The sequence below is a fragment of the Loxodonta africana genome, chromosome 7 (assembly GCF_030014295.1).
Source record: "Loxodonta africana isolate mLoxAfr1 chromosome 7, mLoxAfr1.hap2, whole genome shotgun sequence".
NCBI lineage: Eukaryota > Metazoa > Chordata > Mammalia > Proboscidea > Elephantidae > Loxodonta > Loxodonta africana.
This window is the reverse complement of record NC_087348.1, coordinates 127,155,893-127,168,442: the sequence shown is the minus strand read 5'-3', so window position 1 is coordinate 127,168,442 and position 12,550 is coordinate 127,155,893. Positions and strand designations below refer to the sequence as shown.

General features: G+C 38.5%; 1 protein-coding gene across 2 annotated transcripts in view; it reads left to right on the top strand.

Moving 5' to 3' along the window:
- The window catches only part of GUCY1A2 (guanylate cyclase 1 soluble subunit alpha 2), a 420,035-nt gene extending 413,238 nt beyond the window's left edge, over nt 1-6,797 (top strand). For both annotated transcript variants that reach the window (XM_064288867.1, XM_064288866.1), the window contains one exon: nt 6,590-6,797. In XM_064288867.1, coding sequence (XP_064144937.1) covers nt 6,590-6,797 — 208 coding nt within the window. The remainder of the gene's footprint in view (nt 1-6,589) is intronic.
- The last annotated feature ends 5,753 nt before the right edge of the window (nt 6,798-12,550 follow it).

Genomic DNA, 12,550 nt, shown 5'->3' with positions numbered 1-12,550 from the left:
CAAATCAAATCAAATTATAGAATTGGAGAAGAGGGTATAGTGGGATAAAAGACCAAATTCTCAGCTCAGCCTTATAGATGAGCAAGCTGTACTTTATATATGCCAAATGAAGTGTGATTTGGAGAAAACAATAAATCCCAGAATAGGATGCCTGAAATATCACCATTTTAATTCCATTCCTTTTTTAAAAACTCTGAGATTCGTGTTTAAGATGTAAATTACATTTAGGTCATTTGTACCTCAGTATGAATAAGTTCCAAGACCTTTTCCAAGAGAGAATATAGAACAGAATACAAAACAAGGTGGAAGTAGGAGGAAATGGGTACACATGCAGGAGTCGATTGAGTCAGACACCAGTGAAAAATGGAGCAGCCTGGTGGACTTCCATGGTGGCATGCTCGTGGGCCCTCCATTGACCCAAAGCAGCAGCAGCGTTTCATCTTGAAAATCAATTTGCAGTTTTAGGTACTAAAAGAACTTTGTTGAAAGGAGGAAGGGTGAAAGTCGGGTAAACTAGGATTTGCATGGCTTCCAAGTACTTATTAAATGTGTTGCTGAAGCTCCCTGGCTGTGTATCAACCAGCTAGAGATTACAGCCGGGGATTAATTTAGATTTATGTAGAATTTGAGCTCCCCTATTTTTTTATCAGTCCTGACTGCTGAAGAAATGGATTTCTAAGCAGCGCCTTAGAGACAGCCCAGGGACTTGGACTTAATGAGGTATTTCAGAGGGGATTGGAGGTTCTGGGATGATCAGTGTCTGCATTCCTAATCCCTGTATGCACATGTAATCATTTATTCAGCACCATGACTCGTATCATCCTCAAGCATGCTGTGTTAAACATTTCCTCTGACCTTCTACACAGGTACTACCCCCCAGTAACTCTTTCAGATTGTTTTATTAGAAGTCAACTGAATATTCTACTCCAGTGTTCAGATATACAGAGGCTACTAAGTGCCAGACATCACAGGAGTTTGAATCCATCTATCCTTCCATGCACTCACCTTTGTTACTGGAATTTAAAACTGTAGTGTTCATGAATGCCAAAATGTTTACTTGGCAAAGAATAACATCCCATAAAAGCTGTTGTCTCTGATTTTTATCACAGGTAATGAGATTTATTTAAAATGTCAAGAGATCAATTCATTGTAAAGAGTTTCCTCCCAGCCAAAGTGCAGTGAATTATTTAAAAGTCCTGGCATGGAAAGCAGATGGTGCCACCTTCTTTCAGTCATTTACAACTAATTTCATGTGAAGCCCTGGTGGCTCAGAGGTTAAGAGCTTGGCTGCTAACCAAAAGGTCTGCAGTTCAAATCCTTCAGCCACTCCTTGGGAGCTCCCTGGGGCAGTTCTACTCTGTTCTGTAGGGTCCCTATGAATCAGAATTGACACTCAACAGGAACAGATTTTAACCCAAGGTGGCACTGTGCTTAAGTACTGGTCTGCTAACCAAAAGGTCAGAGGTTCGAACTCAGTATCCTCTCTGTGGGAGAAAGATGTGACAGTCAGTTTTTGTAAAAATTTACAGCCTTGGAAACTCTACAGGGCAGTTCTGCTCTGTCCTATAGGATTGCTTTGAGTTGGAATGGACTCCATGGCAACGGGTTTGGGAACCCAAGTTTTATTTTTCATTGTCAGAAATATCACTTATAGCAAAGCATTAACACCTTGGTGAGGTAAACTGACTGTGAAAGAACTTATTTGAGTCCCTAAAAGATAGGGAAAAGGGAATGTAGCTCATGTGGAGTTCTATTTGTTTATTACGGGCCTTTAAGGAAGGTTGTTGGAATGATCGACTTTATGGTCCTATTTTATAGTTGGTGGAAGTGAACTTTATGGCTCTGGTTCGTGACTTCTGTACTTAAACCCACAGTCATCTCTTCTGCCTTTACTTGCAGAATTTACTCCCTTGGATGGTATCATGTGCTCTATCATATGCTGTCTTGTATTGCTCATCTGTTTCTATCAGTATTTCTTGTCTTTTTTATTAGATTAACTTATTCTGTGCACCCCACTTACCCTCCTCCATTCAAAGCACTATTTTAGCATGTCACAAGCACTCAAAAAATGTTTGTTGATTGATTGACATCATTGGTTGACACCCAGATCAATAGCCGTTCTATTTGAGTTAAGCAAAAATAATCGCAGAATTCACCAAGAAACTAAACCATTGTTTGGGACTTTCTATACTTTATTTCTGAAATGACATAGATTACATGTAAAAAAAAAAAAAAATTGAGATTCGTGCAAACAAAAAGAAAGCAAACAGTACTGACTTAGATTCTGATGGCTGCTGATGCTCCTCGTATCTCAACCTAGCTTTGTGATGGGAAGCTATCGTCGTAATCTGTGTGATTTTTTGTAGGGCTGAGTTTAACCAAGGGTTAATAAATCTGGATTCCAGTTTCAGGGCCACCACTGTCTGCTGCCCCCCTCAGCCAATTACTCTAACTTATTCTGGCCTCACTTTCTCCTTTTGTAAAATTGGCACAGTAATAAGCTTTTATAGCTTCTGCACGGGGTGATGTTACATGGATGAAATGAGAAAAGGCAATTGAAACATTTTTGAAATACTAAATGAGCCTTACTTCCTTATACCCCAACTTAATATAATCACTACATTTTTCTTTAAAGGAATAGTCAAATAGAGCTGGTTTTCAAAGCTTTAGAAAGCTAAATGCTACAACTCTGTGGTTCCTAAAAGTAAATATAGACTGCTCATATTGTATGAATTCTCGGTACTGCCAACTGTTGTTTTCAGATGTTTTATCCATTAAGAATGTTTAAAAAGGAATGATTTTTTTTTCTTCTTCTCAGTGTAAAGGTGGTCATCGTTTTCTGTGTAATGTATCTTCAGGTGACCCTATATTTTCACACATTCTTCGTTCTTGCATTCATGACTGTCTTGACTTTACCTTCTCTTTCTTACAATAGTTCCTTTCACTCCTCCCATGTCCTGCTCATACTTTTGCCGGTTTTGTCCTCTTCTCTTTACTCCTCTTTCTCTAAATTCTCCCTCATCTACGTCTATTTTACCTGTTACTTCTATGCAAAGAAATTCCATATCTGAGTCTTCAGTTCCAAACGCACTCCCCAGTTTCAGATCTGAATGGGAATTGGAGATGAAGCTTATGGTTCGGGCTGTGTAACTTGGAACTGCTGCTACTAACATCAACCCAACTTTGAAGGATGAGTTGTTTTGGGAAAAGCATGATGGCTTTCACTCTGCAGTGCCTTCCAAATAATGTCTCAACCCCTAGTCTTTAAAAATGTGTCCTAACCTACTGCTCCATACTTAATTCTCACTCTGTAATGCTATCAACTGTTCAGGGACTTGTGTGATCCTGCTCACAATTTTCTTGTTTCTAATCCTTTGATTTTATTCTCCACATCAACCTGTTGAGGTACTGCCCATCTTTAAATAACATCTTATCCATAACAACTTTGTGGTTCTCCCAAGCACAAAATTTTTCCTCCTCTGGACTTCTTCCACTTTTTATTTCTACCTTTCTTTTATGGCATCTAGCCAATTCTGTTTTTTACTACTCTGGGGTTTATTAGTTCATTGTCTTTGTTTCTTTTACTCCCTATTCCTTTTTTCTGTTAATGAAACAGTGTTCTTTTATCAGTTGCCTTCAGATTGACTCTGACTCATGGCACCCTCATGTGTATCAGAATAGAACTGTGTTCCATGGAGTTTTCATTGGCTGGTTTATTGGAAGTAATTGCCAAGCCTTTCTTCTGGGGTGTCTCTTGGTGGATTCAAACCTCAAACATTTTGGTTAGTAAACATGTTTGTACCACCCAGAGACTCCAGGTGGTGTTCTACTTGTCATTATATTCACAAGAGCGTCTGACTAGGAGGGTTTACTTTTTGGGCAGCAAAAACAATCAAAGAGTTGTTGAATTAAATTGAACTATTGGGCCACATTTTGGGGTATGGGTATCAAACAAAACCTTTCATGGTACTAGACAAGATTAAAGAATAAATCTCTTCCTGGAAGAGTCTTTAAGTGTGATTAGGAAGTAGTAGGAGTAGCTAAAGCAAAAGGAAAAAATGATGAAGTAAAAGAGCTGAACAGAAGATTTTAAAGGGCGGCTTGAGAAGACAATGTAAAGTATTATGATGACATGTGCAAACACCTGGAGATAGAAAACCAAAAGGGAAGAACATGCTCAGCATTTCTCAAGCTGAAATAACTAAAGAAAAAATTGAAGCCTTAAGTTGCAATACTGAAGAATTCTATGAGGGAAATATTAAAAGACACAGGAAGCATCAAAAAGAAGATGGAAGAAATACACAGAGTCACTGTACCAAAAACAATTGATCGACGTTCAGCCATTTCAAGAGGTAACATATGATCTGGAACCAAACTGAAGGAAGAATTCCAAGGTGCACCGAAGGCATTGGTGAAAAACAAGGCCCTGGGAATTGACCGAATACCAATTGAGATGTTCCAAGAAATGGATGCAATGCTGAAAGTGCTCACTTGTGTGTGCCAAGAAATTTGGAAGACAGCTACCTGGCCAACTGACTGGAAGAGATCCATATTTATGCCTATTCCCAAGAAAAGTGATTCAACCAAATGCAGAAATTATTGAACAATATCATTAATATCTCATGCAAGCAAAGTTTTGCTGAAGATCATTCAAAAGTGGCTGTAGCAGTATATCAACAGGGAACCGCCAGAAATTCAAGCCAGATTTAGAAGAGGAAATGGAACCAGGGATAGCATTGCTGATGTCAGGTGCATCCTGTCTAAAAGCAGAGAACACCAGAAAGATGTTTACCTAAGTTTTATTGACTATGCAAAGGCATTCAACGGTATGAATCATAACAGAATATGGAATAACATTGTGTTCATGAGGAATCTGTACATGGATCAAGAGGCAGCTGTTTGAATAGAACAAGGGGATATCACGTGGTTTAAAGTCAGGAAAGGTGTGCGTCACCGTTCATCATACCTATTCAATCTTTATGTTGGGCAAATATTCTGAGAAGTTGGACTATATGAAGAAGAATGGGGCATCAGGATTGGAGGAAGACTCATTAATAACCTGAAATAAGCGGGTGACACAGTCTTGCTTGCTGAAAGTGAAGAGGACTTGAAACACTTACTGATAAAATCAAGGACCACAGCCTTCAGTATGGATTGCACCTCAACATAAAACAAAAATCCTCACAACTGGACCAGTAAGCAGCATCATGACAGTTGGAAAAAAGATTGAGATTGTCAAGAATTTCATTTTTCTTGGATCCATAGTCAACACCCATGGAAGCAGCAGTCAAGAAATCAAACAATGCATTGCATTGGGCAAATCTGCTACAAAAGACCTCTTTAAAGTGTTGAAAAGCAAAGATGGTCACCTTGAAGACTAAGGTATGCCTGACTCAAGCCATGGTGTTTTCAGTCACCTCATACGCATGCAAAAGATGGATGATGATTCAGGAAGACCCAGGAAGAACTGATGCCTCTGAATTGTGGTGTTGAATATACCATGGACTGCCAAAAGAATGAACAAGTCTGTCTTGGAAGAAGTGCAGCCAGAATGCTCCTTAGAGGCAAGGATGATGAGGCTAAATCTCACATCTTTGGACATATTATCAGGAGGCATCAGTCCCTGGAGAAGGACGTCATACTTGGTAAAATAGAGGGTCAGCAAAAAAGAGTACGTCTGTCAATGAGATGCATTGACACAGTGGTTGCAACCATGGGCTGAAGCATAGCCACAATTGTGAGGATGACACAGGACTGGGCAGTGTTTCATTCTTAGGGTCACTATGAGTTGGAACCGACCACTGCACCTAACAACAACAACAGGAAGGAAGAAAGAGCTCTGGTGGTGGAACAGGTAAGCGTTCAGCTGCTAACAGAAAGGTTGGTGGTTTGAACTTACCCAGTGGCTGCAGGGGAGAAAGACCCGGCAGTTGATTTGTTCCATAAAGATCACAGCCAAGAAAACCCTATGGGTTGCTATTAGTCAGAACTGATTCAACAACACCCAACAACAACAACAGGAAGGAAAATCAAGCTGTCTGACCTGTAAATGCTAGTGAGATTTGAAAATATGTATTACTAGAAATCAGTAAGCAGGTATCACAGACTCTGGAGTCAAGAGTGCTGTTTACAAATCTAAATATTTGTTTGACATGCAGGGCATGCATTTAAAATTTATTGAAAGTCTACAGAACATTAAAAAGTGCTCTAGAATTTAAAAACAGAAGGGGTAAATCCTGCATGTTTGAGTAAAAACCTGTATTATGCAGTTTCCTTAGCCCCTTGTTTAGGGAAAAAAAATACAATTCAAGCAATTATTTTCAAGTGGTGCTATTTAGAAAAAAAAATTTTTTTAACTTGAACAAATATTTTCAAGCAATGCCAGGAGCAGCTTTGTTTTTTATTATTATAACATGGAAGAAGTCTTTGCTGAGAAATAAGCTTTTCTAGTATTTGACTCCCAGGGAGGCCACCTCTACACCAGGAAATAGGGGTGTTAACATGAGTTCTTCATCCCTTTAAAATTTTGGTCCCTTTATTTGCATTTGCCCTGTCTCTTTGTTTCACATTATCTATCTTTTCTTCTTAGATTATTAAAACGGGAAGAAAGTTTCACATTCATTCCTCGGTCCCGTGAAGAGCTTCCAGACAACTTTCCAAAGGAAATCCCTGGGACCTGCTATTTCCTGGAGGTAAGGACTGGTCCAAAGCAGCCAAAGCCCTCTTTTTCTTCATCGAGGATAAAAAAGGTTTCCTACAACATTGGCACCATGTTCCTCCGGGAGACAAGCCTCTGAGACCTGCTGCAGATCACAGACTCCTTCCTCCAAAAAGCACAAGCCCAGATCACGGGTCGTGGCAGGAGAATGGAGATTGTTTCTCTGTACTGCTTTGTTGAGAACAAGCAGCAAAATTTCTGTGTTATGTCAGGCAATAATCTAAAAAAAATAAGGTGGGTGATGACTGTCAATTAAAAAGCAAACAAAAAAAAATGGAGGGCAGGGGAAATAAGGTATGTCCATCCATGTAAGTGTTTTTGGTCATTCATTTACATATAGACATATATATATAAATTATGAATATGGGCTCCTTTTCAAAAATATCCAATAAATAGACTGTGTTTCTTTGTTTCTCATACATACAAGCATCTTTCCCTACATATTTGTACTGCTTTTGAGAGCCAATGTTATAAATTCCTACATGTAGTGAGTAGGTAAGGAATATTTTCTAATTTTTTTTTTTTTTTTCTGAACAGACATTTCATACATATATCATGGCAGTGTGGTAAACTTCCCAGCAGGAAGAACTATAACTCAAAATATTATATAGGGATATTACCTATTTTTATACGTCCCTCTTGTGGATAATTACATTCCGCACAACATTATTAGATTTCCAGAATCTGCTACTGTATAGTTGGTATGTTATGTAACTCTAACCTATTAATCTAATATAGTTTTGCTTATTTAGAGAGTTTAGTGCTTGGACCGAGAATATAAATAATCAAGGATTTCAGATGTGGACAAAACATTGTATGTCTGCTTAGTAAATATATCTTCTAGATTTAATTAGTGTAGCTTGGAATCCAGAGAAAATGGAATTCCTTAGTAGCAGATACATCTGTAACCAAAATTAAGGAAAGGTCTTTTTGCCATCTTCTAACAATGTATCAGTTAAAATGAAATGTTTTGCTACATTTGGAACTCTTCAACTTAGCACTTATAAACATACATGGTTTCCGCAGCATACTAAACTGCGTTCTACTAAATGACGCTCCCCACCCTCTGTCCCTATTGATTCTTCCTAAGGGATAATTGCCACTCTTGGGAGCAAATTCCTGGATGATATCAGCATTAGTGAGAAAGAGGTGCCACATTTTGCCAAGAATGTTGTTTTTTTCCTGCATAACACAAAGCAAGGAAGAATCTGTATTTTACGACTTTGAGATTAAAAAAAAAAAAAAAGTTCTACAGTTCGATTGATGTAGCTTTTAAATTCAGTGAATAATCTTCATGAACACTAAAGTAGGTCTAACCTTCAGATCTAGTGATCACCATAGTTACAGGTAGGTTTCCATTGCATGCTCCGCCAAAATGAAGACCTGTTCTCATTAATCAACACTGCATGGGAATATTCTCTCAGACTCACCCTGAAATCAGGAGCACAGTATGTCCAGAGTTTTCACATTTGTATCAGATATAAAACCTAAATTTTTACTGAGGTTCATGAAGTGGAAGCATTTGTTTTCTTGAAACCTTGGAGTGGCCATTTTCTTACTCCAGTAGGCATACTCTTCGATAGCTAATGTCTACTGAATTCAGTTTATTTATTTATCTGGCCAGGGATTTTGACCACATTATTATTTGGTCAAGACATACTCAGCTAAGGAGTATAACTAATTTCCAGTGTAGTCTGTGAGGCTTAATCAGTGCTTTTACACAAGTACTCTAAGTGTGTGACTAGAATACATTTATAGATATGCAAAATATTTGTTATAATCATGATCACTTTTATAATTACTGAGCTCTGTTTTCACCCTGGAGTTTATGAGGACATTAGTGCAGCACTCTTTGTGTGAAGAAGACAGGACATAGGCCCTGAGCAGTCTGAACTTTTCTGTGTCCCCCTCTTCCCTGGGCCAAGGTCTGTTTTTACCATATCGGGAATAGAAAGCCAGAGTGCTTATGGAAGGCCATGTCGGCTGAAGACAAGGTACTCCCATGGGAGTATTCACTCACAGAGGAATCTCTTCAGGGGACTGGGATATTAGCCCACTGCTTCATGGAGCTGAGGATGGTGGGCAGCCAGTGGAGACAGAGCAGGCTAGGAACACCTCTGTTCTCATGCCGAGACTAGGAAATCCCTTAACTATGCTGATGAGCTCTTTCTAGCACTAAGCTTGGGGAGAGAACCAGGCTCAGTGAAGTTATTTATCCTTATTCTGAACAGTAACTTAGAGCTTAATATGATATATTAAATCAGTAAATATTTTGGTGATAAATAGTATATTTTTTAACCATAAGGCTGAGCAGACTTCCAGGAATCATCCAGTCTTTTTCTCTGCTTTTTGTAAGGATTAGTCTAAGCACCCATTCTAAGCATATGGTTATTCTCTCTATACTTAATTATTTCTATGGAAAGCGTATTTCAAAACCATCCTTGGGAATCTACCGCATTGTCCAGTAATTGGTGATAGGGCCCCAGAGAAGAGTTGCGTATAGCGCATACTCTGAATTTGTCAGAAGAATCATAAACTATTAGTGTATATGATTTTACTTAGAGAAGAAGTAGCCATTTACACTGTAAGAAATGTCATTTTGAAGAATATACTGGAGATCTATTATACACCACAGACAGGGTATTGTTTCCATACAGTGTAATCTAAATGTGTCTGAGGCAATAGTCTGGTCTATTGCCATTTTGCCAACCTAGTACAGTTGATTATTATAGTTACACTGTTGCCATATGTGTTTGTAAGGTGTTGCATAAAATGTTTCTTCATTCTCACTGCAGTCAGACTTTAGAAGCTATGATAAAGCATTGTACTTTTACTTATGGCAGTTTGTCCTATACAACCCAGTCCACTTATCCTCCATTAGAAATCATGACTGTAAGAGTATGTGCCATTTTGTGTTTCATGTGACTATATCTATACAATATTCTCACTTACAGTAAACCATTATGAACACCATGCATTTTAATGTGTCAGATTCAAAGGAATCTAATGCCACCTTAGAAATCGAGTGTTATTAAATTGAAGGAAATGGACTTAACCCTAAAAGAAATACTTTTCAATATAATTTGGTGCCCATAGCTCCCCTGTTACAATGTTTTTTCAAGAAGCAAATTTGAAGAAGACACTTGATAAGCAGCCATCAGTACCAAAGCTTAACATTGGTGTCAGTATCATTTTGACGGAGAGAATGTCATTGTTTACAAACATATCCGTTATCTAACAAAACCAGAACCCCCAAGATGTACTGAAAGCATTCTGCACAGGATCTGTTGTGTGAGCTTCAGTAAACAGATAACATTAGCCATAATAAAAATGCCTCAGGAACACATTTACTTTAGTCTTTTGTGACGTGTGGTGTGGAGAAAGGGAAAAAGATATAACTTCTAGGTAACGGGTAACCCAGCTGTCTAAAATATGTCTCTATATTCATCTCTTCTTTTATATTTTGAATTATTTTGGGTTTCCCTTTTAGTGTCTGATTGTGTGTGGAGTCCAGTGAGCTGTGCCCTGTTGTGACTCTGAGACAGACCATGATGACTGAGACTTGAAAGTGGGTTTGTGGGTCTAGCTCTTCAAATGTTACCTCTCTTGGTCTCACACATCATCGTCTTGCCCAGTGATGATGGTGCCAGGAACCATTGGTGCCATTGTGAAAGCGTGCACCTCTCCAGGAAGAACAGAGCAAAACAGAACAATAGCAGTGTAAACAAATTGCATTCACAGGTGCAGGGAGGCTTTTAATCTTACAAATTCCTCCAAAAAGTTCCAGCAATAAAGCAAAATTAAGTTGATAGATATGGAAGGTAGAACCACAGAGAGTTTGGAAAACCAGCAGACTCTGTATTTTGTCCAGAATCATATTGTTACTGATTGAAATAGTATATTTGAAACTGTGATGAAGAGGAAAGTCCAGATCATGAGCATCATTAAATATATTGATTGAGGGCTCCTTGGGTTCTCGACTTACAGTGGACAGGTAGTGTGCATGGTCAGCACAAAGATTAAAACTTCTATCCATAGGCCTCTGTCTTGTAGTGCACTCTGAGCAATACTTAGCCCGTTCTGGACTTTCTCTTACTCTACGCTGTCACTAGAAACCATCTCAAACCTGGTGCCACCCATCACAGGTCTTTCTGTGCCTCTAAACTTGGCATGGCCATGAGAGAGTTGCTGATACCTGTGTAGGCCTGAGAAACAGCATACTTCTCAAGTGAACATAACCCTTCTCAGGTCTCCTGAGGCGTTGCTCACATCTGCGACTTCTCCGTCCTCTCTTTTCTTCAGAATACCACCTGACTCCAAGTGCTTCATATAACATCACTGAATGTTTCTTTGGAATTCTTTATACATGACCCTGAATAGGCTTTGGGGGCACCAGATACTTTTCAGACAACAATACCTAGAAACTCAAATCCAAGACCCAGCCCTCATATTGTAGTCTGGTAATTTCTATTATCACAGACCTTCCACTATAAAAAAAAAAAAAAAGTATGTCATTTCAGAGGCTTCTGAAAGCATACCTTATTAGACATAGTTTGGAAAATAATGCATGAGAGATTGGATTGTTAAACTTTAATATAATCTAGTCTGAATGATGGTTTCTTATGGACAGCTCTTGACATGAATATACCTAATTCACAACCAGCTGATTTAACATACACGTAAATTGTGTTACCCTGAATCAAAAAATTTTGTTAAATGGGTATTTTGACCTAGTTGTGGACTCATTTTCAAGGTCCTCGTGGTGGTGAATAAAGAGCAAATGCTGATATTACATACAGGTTAACATAATCCTGTCGCAGTGTGTTGAGATAGTGTACAAAATTCCTTCCTCACAGTTGATTCAAACAATTGAAACTTTTCTGTTTCCTACCTTTGTTCCTCCTTTCCTTCCTTCCTTCCTTTAAGAAAGAAACAGCCATTCATACATTTTTTAACACTGGAGAATTACTGCTAAACTCATGTCATAAAGTAGTTATTATATAAAGTAATGAATATTCTTAGTTGGTGTATCTGCATATGCATGTGTGTATATGTTTGTTGAATGTAGACATTACATGGTTAGGAATGTGACTTTTGGGGAAGGACTAGGAGGTAGAGAAGTAAAGTTCATGTCTTTCTTTTCATGTGTTGTCACCAGATCATGGCGTCAGTCAAGGGCCTCAGTGCCCTTCCATTCATATTAAGAAATGATCTACTTCAATGGTTCAGCTGATGAACTTAGAAGTATCTGGCTGGCTTTATAAGAATTACCTAGGAAGCTTTATAAAATACAAATCACTGGGCCTTACCCTCAGAGATTTGGATTCAGTAGGTCTCGGATAGAGCCTGGGAACCTGTATTTAGAACACCACTATACGTACTGCTGATATCCAGCCAGACTGGAGAACCCCTGAAGAGTGCTCAAATAATCCCAGTTACTGAAATAGTGATGTATTGTCTCATTTGTGGTTCTTTTGAAAAGTGAAATACTCTGGGCTTCATATCATTATTTCTTTCATAAGTTTTAATTTTAGCTTTGGCTTCAAATTATGATCTGATTTTTGAGCATGAGTCTTCAAACTAATTAAAGACAGAAGTCAACACTGATAAGCATGAGGGATGAATATTGCTCACTATAGGGCTATTAGGCATACTAGATGCGGTATCATTTTCTTAGTTACTGCCAGAGCTGTGCAATGTATCACAATATTTGCTAATCCTAACTACCGAGGTAGGAACTATGAACTTCTGGACACGAAAGTAAGTGTAGTGTGAGTCGTACTTCTGAATGCACTGATTTTTACGTTTTGAAAAGTCACCAACTTAATACTT